Raw genomic sequence first — 20,318 nt, 5'->3', positions numbered from 1 at the left:
CACGGAAATAGGTATAATTCCGGTATATTTCACACGATGTCAGTAATGAGCTTTTACTTATGATTAGTAGAAATTATTAGTGGAAATACAATGTTTATTGCATGGTTATGGTGATTTTAAATAAGTATCACACCACTGTACCTTATTGTAGTAAAAACTGAATATTCATTTATAAGATTTAGGCCTATATAAATTTGTCTTGGGTCTACTTTTCATGAAACACAAATAACGATGATGCAGCCTTAAGTGTAATACCATAAATGTACTAATTAATGTTTAAATTTGTTAGTGTTAAGATTTTTGGATAAGAGTTATTTTTGAAAATATGTATTAAATTATAATAATATTTAAAAATAATTTTAAATATATAATTTGTTTTAAATTATTATTATTATTATTTTTTAATGCCAATAACTAAGGTTGACAAGTGTATACATGACATTATGTAGTGTTCATATAACTTATTGTAGTACTTTTTTTTTAAATTGTGTTAAATCATGTGCAGTTAAAAAATCTCCTGTTTTTTGACAAAATCTCCTGCTTTTTCAACACACTTCCTGCTTTCTCTTGACTAAAGGTTGACAGGTCTGGTTAAATATCTGAACAAGAGTTTTGACATTACAAAACACATGAATATTAAAGGAGATGGGGGGGTTGGGGGTGTGTGTGTTCTCGTTTAATCTTAACCATTGTTATGATGCAAAAGTATATAAATCAACTGATTTAAAAACATATTTGAAAAACTATTTTTATTTAAAAGCTAGATTAAAGGAACATACCCTAGTTTTTAAACACTAACGCATATTTTTGACTGTTATAACCGTTTTTCATAACTTAAATCATACTTTACTTAGATTTTATTGTTTAGATTATCAATTTCCATACGTTCGAAGTGTTATTTGTCATCCTGGTGTTTTTAATATCACAAAATGCATTTCTCATATTTTTAAAAACGCACGTGTGTCTGAGAAGTAACAGTTATGGAGTCAAGTTTTAGTCTGTTTTTAGAGGGTATTTCACCATTTCAAAGTCACAGACTCATGTTTCACTCTATTGTAACTTTATCCAAATGTGTTATAGGTTTGTAGATTAACTAAACTTAGTGTTAATTTTCACGGGTTGAAACTAGGGTATGTCTCTTTAAAAAACATATTACATGTAGTTCTTGTTACATTTTAAAGCTATTTTTTTTATTAAATTTAAAATTCTGAATAATTTTAGTTTCCGCTCAATTAAAAAAAATGTTTTAAGGAAGTTATTTTTTATTAATTTTTTTTTTTTTAAGTACTTTTTATTAAGTTTTAAAAAATGTCAAAAAGCTTTTGAAAAGATAAGGGCATGTACCTTTGGGATTCTTAAAAAGCTGTTTATACCAAAAAACCACCTCCAAACCTAGAACAGTTGTTGGAGTGGAATTTAGCTTTGTTAGTAAAACATTTTCCTAACATGTTTGGGCCATAGGGTTAAACCTTCTTGGTGGACCCATTTTTTATTTTATCCATTCCAACCAGTGCTCCATGGTTGGTATGTGTTGTCCTGTGCTTTTAATAGAAACCTGTAGGTCAGGTTTCCTCTAACAACTATGAGTAAGAATAACAAAATGTTTGGCATCCAGTAGATAACAATTAAATGAAAAACTAAGTTTTGCTTTGTTTAACGACACTACTAGAGCACATTGATTAATTAATCATCGGCTATTAGATGTCAAACATTTGGTAATTCTGACACATAGTCATCAGAGGAAACCCACCACATTTTTGGTAATGCAGCAAGGGATCTTTTATATGCATATTTCCACAAACAGGATAGCATATACCACAGCCTTTGACCAGTTGCGGTGCACTGGTTGGAATGGGAACAAAAAACAATGAGTTGAATGGATCCACCGAGATGGTTTGATCCTCAAGAGAACACTCAACCGACTAAATCCCGCCCCTAATTATATTAAATAAACTTGTTTTACCTTTGAATCAATATTTGATTTTCTCTGCAGGGGCTGGGATGAAATTCCTCCACACCATCGTACGAGACCCGAGGCTGAAACCATCGCCAGCAAGAACTCGGCAGATTCCATGGGTGCTATCCTCGCGATGAATTCCTCGCCCCAGAACGTGAAGAAAAATAAAGTGCTGAAGCACATGGAACTCACTGAGGATCCGTATGTTTTTACTTGATACCGTTTTACTTTATGCTGCCCAGTGTACAAACAGTATGATGTTGGGGCGGGTCACAGCCCAGTAGTGAAGTGTGCAATTGATGTTCAGTCGGTCTGGGATCAATCTCCGTTGGTGGGCACATTGGGCTATTTCTCATTCCAGCCAGTGCACCGTGACTGGTATATCAAAGGCCGTGGTATGTGCTATCCTGTCTGGGACGGTGCATATAAAAGATGCCTTGCTAATAATGGAAAAATGGTTTCCTTTCTAGGACTATACATCAAAATTACTAAATGTTTGACATACAATAGCCGATGATTACTAAATCAGTGTGCTCTAGTGGTATCAGGGCTAGCTCTGCCACTTGCCAAATTTGCCAATTACAAATTTTAAACACCACTGGCAAATTTTCTATTAAAGTGGCAAAATAATTTGATGCTATGGTTGATATTTTATTGAAAATAATGGTGCGTTTCTGCAATTTTTGGACTTCATTGGGTAATTTGGCGAAATTTTCTATACACCCACAGCTAGCCCTGGGTGTCATTAAAACAAAATGCTGTAAAATGTACAAACCTTATGATATGGGAGCAGGGTTTAATGTCAGCATGTGCTTTGAAGTCACAAACTTGATAAAAATATTCCTTACTAAATGTGGCAAATGAGACATTCATTTCTGTGGAATTCTTTTTCAATTCCTTACTATAGTAAAACCTCTCAAAACCGGACCCTCTGTAAACCGGAATTCCCCACAAACATTAGTACAGAACTTAACCTCTCTAAACTGGATACCTCTACAAACTGGACTTTTGTCTTGATTGTGAGGGTGTCCAGTTTAGAGGGGTTTCACTATACATGACTTTATTTTTTTTAAATATTTTTGTTTTGTTTTAGTCGTCCTCGGTCGTCCCCTGCCAGGACTCGACCTGAAGCCATGCAGTACTACCAGAAGAATCAGACGACCGAGATGTCGGCCATAATGCACGGAGAGTCTCAACAGTCTACTCACCGAGTGACGCGGCATCAGCGCATGATGCAGAAGTCCGAAGACTGGTGATGCATTGTGGGAGAGAGAATCGGCTCGGGAAAATATCTGGAGTTAAAATTAGTCGGTGGATGGCATTTTGAAAACTCTTGTTAACGTTTCGTTACAGTTTGTTCCACTGGATATTGTGTATTATTGTTTGAGCGAACTCAAAAATTGAGATTTTTAAAGGTGTCGTTTTACAAGCTTGAATGTTGTAGCAGTTGCTATATTTTTCGAGAGAAAAAATTCTGCCCTATTGGCATTGTATTATTGATTATTAAAAAAGTGGCCTTTTTATGAAAAAAAATAGAGGACATTTTTAAAACGTTTTAAATATCAATTTTTATTTTATTCCCACCGTATATTTCTTTATTTTATTTGATACCCATCAATTTTTATTCATATTGAGACAAAATTTTAAAATGTTTTTAAAAAATTAATTCACCCATTTATTTATCTCTGTCATAAGCATCATTCCTTTGTTTTTCTTAATACAAGCACAGCATATTCAAACGAGATGCTCTTTTGGAAAAAAAAATTCAGATCTGAGAATTATATTTTTATGTATTTAAGTGCAACATTTTGGTTGTCTTATTAATACTATAATATACCTTTTCCAATAGTATTTCGTAATACTATAAATGTTCCATGCCAGTAGTATTAGTAGTTAGTACCATACTGTACCATTGCCAGTACTTTTACTGTTAGTGCTTTAAACTTTAAAATTTACCTATACCAGGATCAAAATACATGTACCCTTGCCAGTTTTACTTTAATGTGCCTGTAACAATAGTACTAAAAGGTACGTGTATGCTGGTCAGTGGTGTTGTGTACAATATAATGTTACTTTTTTTTCAGTTCTATATAATGTACCTCTTTCTAGTGGTAATATAATGTACCTTCTGCAAACGTCTTGTTAGTAAAATACAATAAAAAAATTCGGATTCTTTTTCTGTATAATATCGTACCCTTTCTGGTAGTCTTGTTAGTAAAACTAGGTGCCATTTCTGGTAGTCATGTTAGTAAAATAATGTACCCTCTATCAAAGTCTTGTGCGTGAAATATGATACCTTTTCTGATATTTGTTTGTAAGTAAAATATAGTACCCTTTCTGGTAGTATTTTTACTACTGTAAAATACCCATTCCAGTTGCGCTGTTAACAGTGTAACTTCCCCTTATCAATGTCTTTGTTAGAGATGGTTAAAAGTACAGAAGTTAGGCTGTGATGTGTGGACCCCACATTCGAAGAGTCTTCCCGCATTTATCCTCACCAGTCTCTGTATTAGTGATTTTCATTAAACAGTGGATAGATCTGTGGATAGACAGATACTTAAATAGATCAGTGCAACAATAAATCTGCTTTTGCTCATGCAGGGGACAACATTTTAAAATGTTAGGTAAAGCCGAACTTGTTTCACATTGTCTTCACCTATTATTTTACCGATTATTTGATTACACAAACCATATTTGCATAGCAAATAAAATTCTGATGATCCTAAAGTTTGTAACTTTCAATATTAGAATGTAAAGGTCTGTCACTAAAGTGATTGGCAGTTTGCTTGAATTTGAAGTTGCGTAATCGTCGCATAAACAAAACGGCCAGTGAAATATTGTGCCCTGCTTAAGCCAATTCATAAGTTGTCTCTCGGTCTTTAAAAAACAAACATACTAAGCCTTTTTCAATCTTCATGTTAGGAGGATAGGATGCTACTAATAGTTGTTGCCATGCTGCGTGTATGCTTGATGCGGTAGTTGGTTGTATTCACTGTAGCTGGCTTCTCAATGCTTCCAGTTATATTGTGTTGAAGATTTCAAAGAAAACTATTATAAGTAGTCCTTTGATTATTCCAATAATGCACATCCCATCAACATGTATTTTTTTTATCACTGTTTTGTAAATATATCAAAGATGTTTTCTTTTTTAATGAATATTTTTTGTTGTCAGAAGTTAAATTTATTTTTTTATGCTTCATTCACATTTTTGTAAACGTTTTTATGTTATATGTGTATATATTTTTAAGTTACAGATCTGATGTTTGTGTTTGTGTATGAATCAGCTGTCATGTTCAGGAAGACAAGCGCTCGTGAACATTTGGTCTTATTTCTGTCCTGTTCTATCTTGTCACATTCTCTTAATGTTGAGTGAAAAAACATAACGAGACTGAGCGTTTGGCCTCCTGAACATGGCTAATGTGTTGTGATGTTTCCAGGTTCGTGTTTCACTTTGTATCAGTTGAAAGTTGTTACTGGATTATCCTTGACATTTATAGCATGTTACAGACACTGTACATCTATTACTGCATCATAATAGTAAATGCGAATGTTTAATAGTTAAGAAAAAATGCATATCATGACTCACTTTTCAATAGGAATTAAATTCCCATAAATGAAAATCAAAAGAATCTGTAACTAAATTTCTGTATTATTTGTCAGTCTGTAGGGAAAAAAACAAGCACGAATCTAGAGTCCTTTTTTCATACTATGGAATTTACTCCAAAATTAAATATTTATGAAACAATTGACTGTTTTATGGTGGTGTGAAATAAACAGAAAAATGCTGAGATTTTCCAGGCTTTCGAAATAAGCCTTGTGTCTGGTAACCCATTTACAGGTTACCACAAAATATAGCCTGGTAACCTATAGGTTACCACAACTACATGAAAGTTAGAATTGACTTCCTGTTATCAGTAGCCTACGACTAACAAAATCTGGAAGTAAATTTATCTAGTGGGCGTTGCTTAAACACGGATCGCTGAAATTGCTTAGCAATTGCAAAAATGTGCACGAACGTAGGTGCAATTTCGTACGAGAAAACGAAACGCGGAAGTAAATTGAGCTAGTGGACGCAGCTTAAATGTGGAATGACTATTACTGCTTGCAATTGCACATCGATGCAATTCCTTACGAGAAAATGAAACGCTGAAGTCCGGAATGCATTGCCTGGTTTACATTCGGAAATGAAACTACCGTTGTTGAAATTTTTGTCGAGAATGAAACACCGTTCTCAACTTTTTATATACATGTGGTAACCTCCCGGTAACCTGAACGACCGTTCTCGACTTATTTCGATGCCTAATTTTCTAAAAGGATCAAATTTCTGTTTTAATTAATAGCAATTAAAAATATAATTTACACAATGCGATTATGTACAGTATTTATATTTATTTGCATTTCTTGTGTTGCACAGTATATACCATACATTTTCTCATTATAATTACATGTCGTGGAATTATTGAGTTTCTAAAAACACTTCATCATCCAAAATCAAATTCATGTATCACCGTTAGGATACTGACGAAAGTGGGTTGTGACATTATTGTTTAATGTATACTTTTCAAACATTAATTTTAATTAAGATTTATCTTACTTATTACTGTTACCTATTTATGTGCCTTGAAATTTTAAGCTATATTTTAAAGAAAAACACAGCATAGTTTTGTATTCGGCATAATGCAGACATTAGACCACAGTGTTGTTGCTGCAAACTTATACCATTTTTATGTACCTGCAAACATTGGACTAAAAATTTTGCTAGTCCAAACTTTAGACCAGTTTTGACAGCCCAATTCAGAAGGGACCTCTAGAACATAAAGTGTTTGATAGTCCAAACATCAAACGACTAAGCCACTAAATTTTGATAGTCCAAACATCAAATGACTATGTCACTAAATTTTGATAGTCAAACGACTAAGTCACTAAATTTTGAATCCAGACATCGGACGACTAAGTCACTAAATTTTGAATCCAGACATCAAACGACAAGTCACTAAATTTTGATAGTCCAGACATTAGACCACAAACTTTGGATAGCCCAGTCCAGACATGAAACCACTAGACCATAAAAGTTTTGTTAGTTCAAACATCAGACGACTAAGCCACTAACTTTTGATAGTCCAAACATCAAACAACATTAAGACCACAAACTTTCCATATTACAACGATTAGACCACAAAGTTTTAATACAACATCCATTAGTACACAGAATACAGACATTAGATCACAAAATAGTTTCAACTGCACAGAATTTTAAAGAATTATTTTTATTGATATTGAATTTACCGATATACACGTGAAATTTTATGTCCTGCAAAGCATAAAGTATTATTAGCTTTACAACATGATGCAAACCTTTGTTTATAGCTGTGTTTTCTCTTTCTTTTTATCCATCTGCCATTTGTAGTACCATGGCAATAATAGAATGTAACAAACGTTATGGATTAAACTCATGTTATACCTATGATGTTAGGTACATAATCACTAATGTTTATTAGGCATTGTATGGTTTTTTTTGTTTTTAGTGCCTACTATTCAGTTAAAAACTTACTATTTAATTGAAAACACTATTTTGGTGTGTTGATCTTAATGTATAGTCTGGTATTGATCAGACTTTAAGAAATAAAACTTGTAACATAACAGTATAGATGAATGAATAGTTTGCACACAAAAAAAAAATAAAAAAATGTATGTGTCAGTTGTACGAGTGGTTTCTCAGTCTTCGCCAGTTGTAAAAAATGGAGGCAGGCGAAAGATCACTCACCTGAAATGGTGCTAGGTGAGCTGAAGTACTAGACTAGCAATCACATGAAGTTTCAAATAAAATGCATTAAAAATGAGACCCTAGTGTTCAAATGCTACCACATATTTTTTTATTATTAGAGCCTTTTTTTTTATCATTTAAATTAAAAGTAATAAAAAAAAATAGTTTGAAACATCCGTTTTCATACATCCGAAGTGTTTTGGTGTCATCGGTTTTTGTAATGCCCCAAAATATATATATAAAAAATTGTAATTCTAAAAATGCATGTACCTGTGAGAAGTAATGGTAATTGAGCCAATCTCAATTCCATTTTTAGATGGTATTTTCCTGTGTACAGGGTCTGCTTCTTTGAAACATTTATTGCCAGGCGATTAATTTGTTGCTCTCCTAAACCTTTTCAGGCGATGGTGAAGGTGAGTGTGAGTGATCACTCGACTGGCGAGGGTGGAGGTGTGTGAGTGATCGCTCAACTGGCGAGGGTGGAGATGTGTGAGTAATAGCGAGGGTGGAGGTGTGTGAGTGATCGCTCGACTGGTGAGGGTGGAGGCGAGAGTGAATGATCACTCGCCTCTCCTGGTGAAGATGAGTCTTGATCAGCCACAGTTGAACGGATTGGAATCGAGTTACTTCCATGTTTGTCATTGAAAGATCTGTTGTATTAAATGACCTCGGTCAGATAAAGCAAGTTGCTGTTTTGTTTTTCTATTACTGTTTTCAATAGCAAGGGGGTAGATTTCAGACGGAGTAAAAAATACATGACATAAAATAACAGAGTGAAAAGGTAGATTTTCTATTTGAGGAGCGGAAAACTACATTTTTACCACATACCACACAACCTTTAGTATAGCCGTCATAAGGGTGGATGGGAGTTTACACACACGCGTACAGTATATTAAAATACTGGTGGTTCAATATATTTTCACAAATAAGCACAAGAACATTTTCTCTTTTAAAACAATATTTATTCCATTTTTCTTTTTTCTTATACATATGATTGATCAATAGACGAAAGTCTACATGTATGTTCAGATTGCTTGTTACAATGTGTATGTACATTTTCATATTTACAGTTGGAGGTGAGGGGGGCATCCATACAGAATGTACACACCAACAGGAAATTTTCTAGTGCCACAATTCAGAATAAAAAAGAAATACAAAGTTACATTTTACCAACTTGCTAAAATTGTATTCTTTTTGTCTTAAATTTTATTTGGTAAAATTTTACACAAATCCAGCTCTTATTTTAAGTCTTAATAATGGCCAATAATAGTCAATATATTTTAGTGTTGAAGATAGATAGGGAATAACTGGTTACTGTCTTAAGATATTGGCTTTATCCTGCGAAGGTTAGAATGGCCAATACAATGAGGCTCTGCCGTGCTGCATTCGCCATTCGACCTGAGCAGTTATTTCTTTTATCCTGCAATTCTACAGGAATAGTTGGAAATTCATTATTTATTCCATTTTTGTGTACGCAAATAGAGTATCGTTTGCCGTATGATGTCATACAAGATACATGACGTCATTCTTTGTAAGACGCTAGCTACATTCTGTCACATTTAAAAAGCGTTTCTGAACTTAACTCATAAATATACATATACAAGTTTTTGTATTGTTACGTATTGCAAAACTAAAAGTAATTTGCATTTACTGTACTTAAACAAATGATTTAAAGAGTATGTTTATTGAAAATCTAGTCTCAAATACTCTACCTATATTTTGGGTCAGTAACTGAAAATAGAGAGATTGATCTAATCATCATATCTAGCCAATGTAATAAAATGATGTATTTATATATATGATAATAAACAAGTTACCAGTTATTATCAAATTTATGTCCAGAGTGAAATAATTTTCAGTCGTCACGAGTTTTATCGAGTGACGAATGAAAATTATTTCACGAGGGACATATTCTATTTGTTATTCTATTTATTACCTCAGCTATTTTTTCTCTAAAAGACTTTATTTCGGACACACATGCACGTACATGTATAGAAACGATATAAACCACTTTACGCACTGTTCTGAGTATTGCTATAACTTTGTAATTTAATCACGTTCAAACATAATTTAAACAAACAAAAGTTCATTAAAATGACATTTTGTTATAAATTTAACGAACAGCTGTAAATGCAAACTCTTAAAACTACATGACATCCAAATCATGATGACGTCATATCTGTCATTGGTTTGTAAGCATCAAATCATCCAATAGTATTGCTCATTAGACCAATGCATGATAATTTCTTCATGAGAAATTATGATTTTTATTTTCCCCGTTGTAAGGGCCTGCTGGGGGTAATATATATATATATATATATATATATATACACACACACACACATATATATACAGGGCTCACACAGGAATGAATTTTGGTTTAGCCAATTTTCACAAATGTAAAGTATTTTCTTAAAACTTACTCAAAAGTGGCCAATTTAAAGAAAATTGTATTTGCCAGATATTAAATGTAGCAACTTTGTATAAAAATAAGCAAATAGCTAATTTGGCAATGGACAGGGTGGGGTTAATGATGGGACATAAAACAGGTGAATAGAGGTGTAAATTCCCTATATTTTTAGCATACATACTTTATGGATGGCACCTTCCACATAAAAACAACCCAAAGAAACCCTGACAATAATTTATAAATATTGACAATGTAGGGCTGTGAGCTACCAAGGAGAAATGATTCTGGGACATTTAGCAGTTATAAAATGATAAATGAAATTAATGTTTTCACAATGTCTCGTATGTACATCCTCAATTGAAAACCCCTTGGAGAAACCACACCCTCAGTTGTTACTAAATACATGCAAGTAACCGACAACCTTTCGTTGTCAATATTAATCCTGATTTATATTTATGACCCCGACGCTCCCTTCTTTTTCAAAATTCTCTCCAACGGTCCTGCCTTGCAGTCTTCATAAGCAACTTGCCAGTAAGATTACAAATTGCACCATAATGATAAGACTAGTGTGAATTTTGATTGTTCTACAGTCATTTGACTTTAACATAAAAGACTGCTCTGAGACAAAAACTACTATAAATTCATGAGTATCATGAAACAGATCAACTTCAGGCTGCAATTCCAGTGCATCTTCACAGAAATGTAAACACACAACTTTTACGGACACAAGAAATAAGAACATTCTAAACGGCATGGAAGTATAAAAAAAACCCATTAATTGTGATGAGATACCTACTAAATACAGTGACCCATTTTACTTTGGATCCATAACATATGCGTCTGTACAAAAGGAAGGAAATATGGTTTTATTTAACTCTTCTTTTTTCATTTATTCATTAGTAGTAAGAGATTTTATATGCACCATTCCAAAAAGAGGATATTACATACCACAGCCTTTGTTATACCAGTTGTGGAGCGCTGGCTAGAATGAGAAATAGGTCCATCAAAGGGGTTTGAACCAAGATTTATTGTGCATCAAGTGATCACATTACCTCAGGGCTATGTCCCAGCCACATTTGTGAGTTAGCAGTAGAAAGATGGCCTAAAGTCTATTTTGCACATTTGTGAGTTAGCAGTAGAATGACGGCCTAAAGTCTTATTTGCACATTTGTGAGTTAGCAGTAGAATGACGGCCTAAAGTCTATTTTGCACATTTGTGAGTTAGCAGTAGAATGACGGCCTAAAGTCTATTTTGCACATTTTTGAGTTAGCAGTAGAGTGACGGCCTAAAGTCTATTTTGCACATTTGTGAGTTAGCAGTAGAATGACGGCCTAAAGTCTATTTTGCACATTTGTGAGTTAGCAGTAGAATGACGGCCTAAAGTCTATTTTGCACATTTGTGAGTTAGCAGTAGAATGACGGCCTAAAGTCTATTTTGCACATTTGTGAGTTAGCAGTAGAATGACGGCCTAAAGTCTATTTTGCACATTTTTGAGTTAGCAGTAGAGTGACGGCCTAAAGTCTATTTTGCACATTTGTGAGTTAGCAGTAGAATGACGGCCTAAAGTCTATTTTGCACATTTATCCAAATCATCTCACAAAGTCCCATTCCTCAGTGTGACTAAGAAGGCTGGTGTTAGACCCACTTTCCATTAATGCAATTTCTGCTGAAACATGCTTTTCCATCTCTTTATTTTTGTAAGCGGATTACTCTGCAAAATTTGACATCATTGAAGTGTACCTTTAAGCCTAAGTAAATACTTCACATTATGACATCACTGCACGGAATCGCATACATGGAAAAGGTACTACGTAAATGCGTTGTATCGATAAACTCTGTGCGAAATCACGTTATTGGAAAGTGGGCCTTAGCACTGTTAATAGTCGTCATACTGTGAAAAGGGGACAATTGGGTGTTACACACATCACACATTTTAATGTCGGAGTCCTGTTGATACTAATTTGTGTCAGTCTGACCACAAACATATCAATTGAGTTGATACGGGTGTGAATGTCGACATCACACACAAACTCCTTCCTATCAGTGGGAACACAGACATACCAGTTGTTTCATATTGGTTGTACTAGAAATAGGTGTCACTGCCAGCATGCGTATAAACATGTAACTATTGGAACACGCACATTAACTATTGGACAACAAACATACAACATTCCTTTGGGTTGTACTAGAAATAGGTGTCACTGCCAGCATGCGTATAAACATGTAACTATTGGAACACGCACATTAACTATTGGACAACAAACATACAACATTCCTTTGGGTTGTACTAGAAATAGGTGTCACTGCCAGCATGCGTATAAACATGTAACTATTGGAACACGCACATTAACTATTGGACAACAAACATACAACATTCCTTTGGGTTGTACTAGAAATAGGTGTCACTGCCAGCATGCGTATAAACATGTAACTATTGGAACACGCACATTAACTATTGCACAACAAACATACAACATTCCTTTGGGTTGTACTAGAAACGTGTGCAAGTGCTGGCATCACATACAGTTAGACCATAAACACTAATTTTACTGCCGTTTATACTAGTATGATACAACAAAAGCCAGCATCACACTAACATGTATCAGCAAGACCACAAACATGAATCTCACAGGGTTTGTCCCAGATGGTATGAAGGTAAAATTACGTACCTTAAAATGTTGGAGATTAAAGGATACGTGTTTTTAATTTTTTGAAAAATTATAGTAGGAGAACTGCTGTTTAAAATTTGTGAAAGTAACTGAAATTCAGGGTCCATAACCACCTAATACAGGTACTTATAATTTGTTTTAATTTTATTACGTACCCTCAAATTCTTTTCTGGCAGAAAGCCTGTGTCAATATTGTCGAGACTGGTGTGAATGCTGGCATCACAAAACTGTATTAGTCAGTTAGACCACAAACAAACTGGTGGTACTAGAAACTGTTATAAATACTAGTATCAAACACAAACATGCCAGTCAGACCATAAATATCAATCAGTATTATTTGATTATATTGGTGTGAATGCTGGTATCACACACACACACACGCGCGACCTGGAATCGGTCAGTCAGACCACACACACACTAGTTGTACTAGAAACTGCTGTCAATGCTGACATAACCCACAAACTGTTAACCATCATATTAGTCAGACCATAGACTCATAATATCAATACTTTTGATACTGGTTCTACTAGAAGTGTATCATGCCAGGCATCTTTCTCTTTAGCTGTGCAATCCAAAACTTTTTTGAGTGCTGGCATCATACACAAACTTTTAACAATCACATCAGTCAGACCATACACTCTAACATCAATATTGTTGATACTGGTTGTATTCTGGTGTACCGGCCTCAGCTGTGTCGTGGTTAAGCCATCGGACATAAGGCAATAAGTTGAAATGAAATGAAATGTATTGTGGGGCAGGTCAACCGGAAAGTAGAGCCTGCATTGTGCTGGGCATCTGTCTCCGTTGCTGGGCAATCCGACAATTGTTTCATTGTTGGCATCATCACCCACAAACAAACTTTAACCATCATAGTAGTCAGACCATACACCCTAACTTCAATACTGTTGATACCGGTTGAAATAATGAGGACCAGGTAACCCAAGATGTAAAAACTGCATCGTCCAAGGTATCTCGTCTCTGTAGCTCTGCGACCCAAAACTTGTGTCAGTGCTGGGATCACTCATAAATATTTTTAACCATCATATCAGTCGGCTACACATTTTTACTGTCATTACAGCCAGACCTTACACACTAACACCAGGTCAGTGCTGGCATCACCCACAAACTTAAATTAACTTTCACATCAATTAAGACAACAGCCCCTAACATCAATACTGTTGATACTGGTTGTACTGTGGGGCGGGCCGGCCGGGTGGAGCCTGCATCGTGCCAGGCATCTGTCTCTGTAACTGCGCGACGAGGGCGGCGGTCTTCTGCTGTTGGTTTGTCTGCATCTGTAGCTGCTGCTGCTGCTGCTGCTGACTCTGTTGCTGCATCTGTAACATGCGGCTCTGTCGAAGCTGCTGCATTCGCTGGGTGGACATCTGGGGGATGTATGACGACTGGGGGGGCGGCCCCGTGCCCCCCATCTGGCTGTAGCTCATCCCTGGGTTCGTCTGCATCCCGCTACTGATCGATGGCTGCATTCTGAAAATAGAGGCAATAAGAAAAAAGAAATGAAAGTTTTTTTTTTTTAGGGACACCACTAGAGCTATTGGATGTCAAACATTTGGTAATTTTGACATATAGTCTTAGAGAGGAAAACTGCTACATTTTTCCATGAGTAGCAAGAGATGTTTTATATACACCATCCCAGACAGGATAGCACATACCACGGCCTTTAATATACCAGTTCATGGAGAGTAGCTTTTAGCTCCCATTATCATGTGAATTTATATGTATCAGTATGGCAATATCTTATATGGCTTCCCATGACCTAAATTAGGGCAGCAATTAAGTAATCAATCACTTGTTGTTAAACATTCATTCCCTCCCTCTATTTGTTTATTTTTCCACGTCGAGGTCTGTTAACCATACCTCTGCTGGGCATACTGCTGCTGTGGTGGCGGTGGTTGAGGTAGAGGCTGCTGAGACATGTACCCTGTCTGCTGAGGCTGCTGTGCCATCCCCGGCATCATGCTGGTCCCCCCTGCGGCCGCCTGACCCCCCTGGTACGAGGGGGCGTAGCTTGGCTGCATCATGTTACCCCCCATCTGCTCCATCATCCGGTTCTGGGGCGGCATGGAACTGTACGACTGATTCGGGTAACTCGGAGCTGAAATGATCGACACACATCAAGTTAGAGGTGGTTATAATAATTATAGTCCATCCCACAGGGATAGCATTTTTTTCATACTATCTTACTATCTTATACTTACTATAAGTTATTTATTTCCAAACCAACTGATTTGTAAATTGCACACACACATTGTATTTCTTTGTTATTTCCAAAATACTGCTACTTTTCTTCTTACGTCAAACCAAACTGAAATTATTTTAAAAAACATTTTAATAGAATGACTATAGGTGTACAGAGATGTGATACCCATTTCAAAATATAAGCCGCAATTATCTTTAGAAAGCTCTGTACCACAATTAAAGAAAACATTTTCTTCTTCGGTATTTCAAAGCAAATTCAGTCTACTTTGCGAAAATTATTTTATGCCAAAAAAGAGAGAGAGAATTGGAACCAGATTTTAAAAAATGTTAACCAAATTTCTCACCTACTATAAACATTCATCCACAGGTGCAACTATAAACAAATTGAAACTAGGACTTGTAGTTTGTGAGAAAAATTATCTAAATGCGAAACTTCAATTTAAAAGTTGATGCTGCCGGCGGAAATGTAACACCTATATCTTGCCCTTTTACTTTGATTGAAATCATATTTTACTGCATTAACAACAAAAAGATTGAGCAGAAGTTTGCCAAATTACTAGGTCCTCTCCTATATACATACAATATAATGATGAACAGAAGGAAGGAAATGTCTTATTTAACAACACACTCAGCACATTTTATTTACGGTTATATGGTTGAGGACCATACAGATATTGAGGGAGGAAACCCGCTGGGCTACTCTTTTTGATTTGCAGCAAGGGATCTTTTATATGCATCATCCCATAGACAGGATATTACATACAATGGCATCTGATGTACCAGTTGTGGTGCACTGGCTGGAGCGAGAAATGGCCCAGTGGGTTCACCGACGGGGATCGGTCCGAGCGAATCAAGCGAGCGCTTTAACACTGGGCTATGTCCCGCCCCCCCCCATAATGGTGAGAATAATTTAATTATAATATAACAGTAATGTATACTGTTGTATTTTAATAACAATCAAATTAAGGAAAAGAGGGTATTATGTGCAACAGGATTTTGAAAGAAACTTGAAAAGAGACAAAGAAGTACATGTGCCTTCAAACCTTCAAACTTTGTAAATGTGAACCAATAATTACTAAAGCCAACTACATCTGACCTGGTGGTTGACCCATGGGATGCATGGCTCCTGCATGGTTTGACCCCATCGGGTTGTACATGTCCTGGCCACCAGCCAAGCGGTTCTGTTTTTGCAGGAGCTGTTGCCGTAGCAACTGCTGTTGCTGCTGTTTGGTCATCATGTGCTGCATGTTGGTCATGGAAGTCTGGCCCGACGGCCCCATGGGGTACTGACTCGGCTGCAGCTTGCGGTTCTGGATCATGTCGTGAAGGATGATCTTTGAGTTGGAGGGAGATGCGTACTGGGCATTGCCTGGATACCGGGGACGACCTGAACAACATAAAGGGAGGTAATCACTAACGGATCTTCGAGTTGGAGGGAGATGCGTACTCGGTATTGCTCAGATACCGGGGACAACTGAACAACATAAAGGGAGGTAATCATCAACAGATCTTCGAGTTGGAGGGAGACGTGTACTCGGCATTGCCCAGATACCGGGGACGACCTGAACAACATAAAGGGAGGTAATCACTAACAGATCTTCGAGTTGGAGGGAGACACGTACTGGGCATTGCTTGGGTAGTGGGGACGACCTGAACAACATAAAGGGAGGTAATCACTAACAGATCTTCAAGTTGGAGGGAGACATGTACTGGGCATTGCTCGGATACCGGGGACGACCTGAACAACATAAAGGGAGGTAATCACTAACAGATCTTCCGAGTTGGAGGGAGGCGCGTACTGGGCATTGCTCGGGTAGCGGGGACGACCTGAACAATATAAAGGGAGGTAATCACTAACAGATCTTCGAGTTGGAGGAGAAGGCGTACTGGGCTATTGCCCGGATACCTGGGATGACCTGAACAACATAAAGGGAGATAATCACTAACAGATTGATATAACTGCCTTTGAGTTGGAGGGACATGCATACTGGGCAATTCAAAATCTAAATAACATTTGGCGATTTGGTAAATGACAGCTTAAACCCTGATTACTCGAGACACACACACACACACACACACTATATATATATATATACCATACTTAACTATAAGTAATAAAAAAGAAAGAAGTGTTTTATTTAACGACGCACTCAACACATTTTATTTACGGTTATATGGCGTCAGACATATGGTTAAGGACCACACAGATTGTTTTTAGAGGAAACCCAGTCGCCACATAGGCTACTCTTTTACGACAGGCAGCAAGGGATCTTTTATTTGCGCTTCCCACAGGCAGGATAGCACAAACCATGGCCTTTGTTGAACCAGTTATGGATCGCTGGTCGGTGCAAGTGGTTTACACCTACCCATTGAGCCTTGCGGAGCACTCACTCAGGGTTTGGAGTCGGTATCTGGATTAAAAATCCCATGCCTCGACTGGGATCCGAACCCAGTACCTACCAGCCTGTAGACCGATGGCCTAACCAATACGCCACCAAGGCCGGTATATAAGTAATAATTACTCTCCCTCTCTGTCTGTCTTCTGTGTATCTCTCTCTCCCTCTGTCTGTCTCTCTGTCTCTCTCCCTCCCTCACAAACACACACACTCTGAATCACTGAATGAACTATCAAGTCTCAGCCAATAAAAGATGGCAACTTTCACTGCTATTGTATTTAAGAAATTCATCTTTGTCTATAATATTTAGCATGTGTGTATGGTAGCGGACTAGATTTGATCACAAAAAGATCCTTGAAAAGTGTGGCATCAGGTGCACAATACAAATCAAAAGTGGAAAAGCAATCAGAACAATCGGAAACTGTTAAAACCCATCCTTGCATATTATATTATAGATACCTGGAGCCATTGGTTGATTCTGAAAGCCGTAAGATGGCTGGCCTCCCGGTGGAGTCATCCAGTTGGGGTGTGGCCCCTGTGGCTGGTACATGGGGTCCTGAGTTGGGTAGTAGGGGCCACCGCGAACTGGCGGCTGCTGAAACAAACACAAAGTGATAAAGTCGCAGATTCTACGTATACTAGAGTCCGTGATGTTAAAATGGAGACATACAGAACCCTTAACATGTTTGTTTTTGAGTGAATTCAGGTTTACAGAGTCCGGTTTTAAGTGAATTCTGGTTTACAGAAAGTCCAGTTTTTAGTGAATTCAGGTTTACAGAGAGTCCAGTTTTGAGTGAATTCAGGTTTACAGAGAGTTCGGTTTTGAGTGAATTCAGGTTTACAGTCCGGTTTTGAGTGAATTCTGGTTTACAGAGAGTCCGGTTTTGAGTTAATTCTGGTTTATAGAGTCTGGTTTTGAGGGGTTTCACTGTGTTAACTTTGATCATTAAAAACTTTTTACATTTTATCCATGTAGGTGTATGACTTAAAAAAGACAGGGAGACAACAAAAATGTAAATTAAAATATTTTGCATATTTTTGTTTACTATTTGGGATTTCAAACAAAATTCTTATCAATGGAATCAAAATCATATCGGATGAAGCTAAGTCTATTTTGTGAGTTGAACTTTGAGTGAGAGTTTTCAACAGGACGGACAGGTCTTTTCTTTTTTACATAAAACCAAATACGCAAAACCCCAGTATTATTTTACAATTTCTACATCTAAGATCTCTATTTGTATTTGTAACTGCAAAAACAAAATGGGTTAGCAGAACTTCTTTTAACATAACCCATACATGATTCACACCAATTTTAACATTTTAAATGTATGTTGAATACAAGATAACATTTGACTGCAATATACATTTAATAGATATCCTTTCCCAGTTTCCTGCAAACGAATGTATGTTAATTCAAAAATTACCAAAACTAGCACTAAAACATATTCCCCACCCCTGGAACAACAATCTCTATAATTATTGAAAAATACAAGATGGCCACCATACATCTAAAGAATATTTTTGAACAATGAATATTTCTTATGCACACAAATGCTTGTGTTCTATACAAAGGCCATCCACTCACGTGGATTCTGTGGATTGTCTTTATTTATAAACAGGCTGACTAAATTGTATTTAAATTTATTCCAAGTTGAACAAATGTAAAACAGTGCTATTAAAAAAATACAGCAACTGCATACACCTTTGCACAGGTAGAATATGGTAATGTTTGAAAACTACAACACATGAAATAAACTTTTAAACAAAAAGACAAATTCTGAAATACACAACCATTGTAATTCACATACGGATGATAAACTAACAGGCCTAAATAATTCATGTTTACATAAGACAAGAATATTTCAATGACCATATGAATGTAAACATGTTCAAGCTGAGAACTCTGTGCTTCTGCCAGAAAGAAATGTTTGGGTATGACGCTATGGAATTGAAGGCAACCAGAACGAAAATGGGTTACGTTAAGAACATCATACAGTAGTGACAAGAGTAATTAATGTTATCAAAAGGTCAACTTAAAACAAACATAATCTGCAAAACAATTTGGGTATGAAGCCATACCCGTTTTTATCTCTGGCAGAAAACGTCTATATTACCACAGAGCTGCTCAATAAGTACAACTGGATTCACTGAAGTACAGTTCATTTTCTTGTGCATCAGTATAAAACAAAATGTAAGTTTTAACAAAAATCTACTTAATCTTCACTTAAAAGATGTTAGACACCATGCAATAAATATGATTATGAGCACTGTAAGCAACAAACAACAAACAACAAAAGCAAGCACCATAACAAAATCTGAGTTCAAAACAGCAAAAGCTTACAACAGACCATTTATTTTAGACTTAGCAAGGTGAAGCAGAAATTCACTTGCTACCCCCCACCCCCCCATAAAAAAATAAAAATAATAAATAAATAAAATAAAATGTGCAGGTTATTTTTTTAGAAACAGATTATGTCAAAGTTATCCCACAGATACCATTTAGCTTGTCACTGTGTTATATTTTAATTGCATAATGCTTTAAAATACAACTCAGAGGTCGTGATTCTTCACACACCGTCCCAAACCCTTCCCTCATCCCACACTGTTCTATTTTCAGCAGGCCATATTTTTCTTAGCAGGACTGACTGTTTTAGGCCTGTTGTTATAACAACGAATAGTAACAGCAGGCCATATTTTTCTTAGCAGGACTTACTGTTTTAGGCCTGTTGTTATAACAACGAATAGTAACAGAAATATTTTACCTGCTATTTCAAGCCTTGAACATACTCTCATCTTTTTCACATCCAAATGTAAATAAAAAATAATAATTTAAAGTTTGTTTTGTTAAACGACACCACTAGAGCACATTGATTTATTAATCATCGGCTATTGGATGTCAA

At 36.3% G+C, this 20,318-nt stretch overlaps 2 protein-coding genes across 5 annotated transcripts in view; one reads left to right on the top strand and one right to left on the bottom strand.

The window, feature by feature from the left end:
• The window catches only part of LOC121369248, a 30,368-nt gene extending 21,962 nt beyond the window's left edge, over positions 1–8,406 (top strand). The window contains exons 3-4 of the mRNA XM_041494208.1: positions 1,994–2,158; positions 3,051–8,406. Coding sequence (XP_041350142.1) covers positions 1,994–2,158; positions 3,051–3,213 — 328 coding nt within the window. The 3' untranslated portion in view covers positions 3,214–8,406. The remainder of the gene's footprint in view (positions 1–1,993; positions 2,159–3,050) is intronic.
• Positions 8,407–13,151: 4,745 nt separating this feature from the next.
• The window catches only part of LOC121369215 (mediator of RNA polymerase II transcription subunit 12-like protein), a 75,753-nt gene continuing 68,586 nt past the window's right edge, over positions 13,152–20,318 (bottom strand). For 2 of the 4 annotated variants that reach the window (XM_041494150.1, XM_041494169.1), the window contains 4 exons: positions 17,878–18,013; positions 16,119–16,409; positions 14,681–14,918; positions 13,152–14,290 (listed from right to left, as the gene is read on the bottom strand). In XM_041494150.1, the coding sequence (XP_041350084.1) occupies positions 13,972–14,290; positions 14,681–14,918; positions 16,119–16,409; positions 17,878–18,013 (984 nt within the window). In that variant the 3' untranslated portion in view covers positions 13,152–13,971. The remainder of the gene's footprint in view (positions 14,291–14,680; positions 14,919–16,118; positions 16,410–17,877; positions 18,014–20,318) is intronic. The other 2 variants (XM_041494161.1, XM_041494176.1) reach the window with 1 other exon arrangement.

This window comes from Gigantopelta aegis, chromosome 1 (assembly GCF_016097555.1).
Source record: "Gigantopelta aegis isolate Gae_Host chromosome 1, Gae_host_genome, whole genome shotgun sequence".
Classification (NCBI taxonomy): Eukaryota; Metazoa; Mollusca; class Gastropoda; order Neomphalida; family Peltospiridae; genus Gigantopelta; species Gigantopelta aegis.
This window is presented reverse-complemented; position numbering and strand designations above follow the sequence as displayed.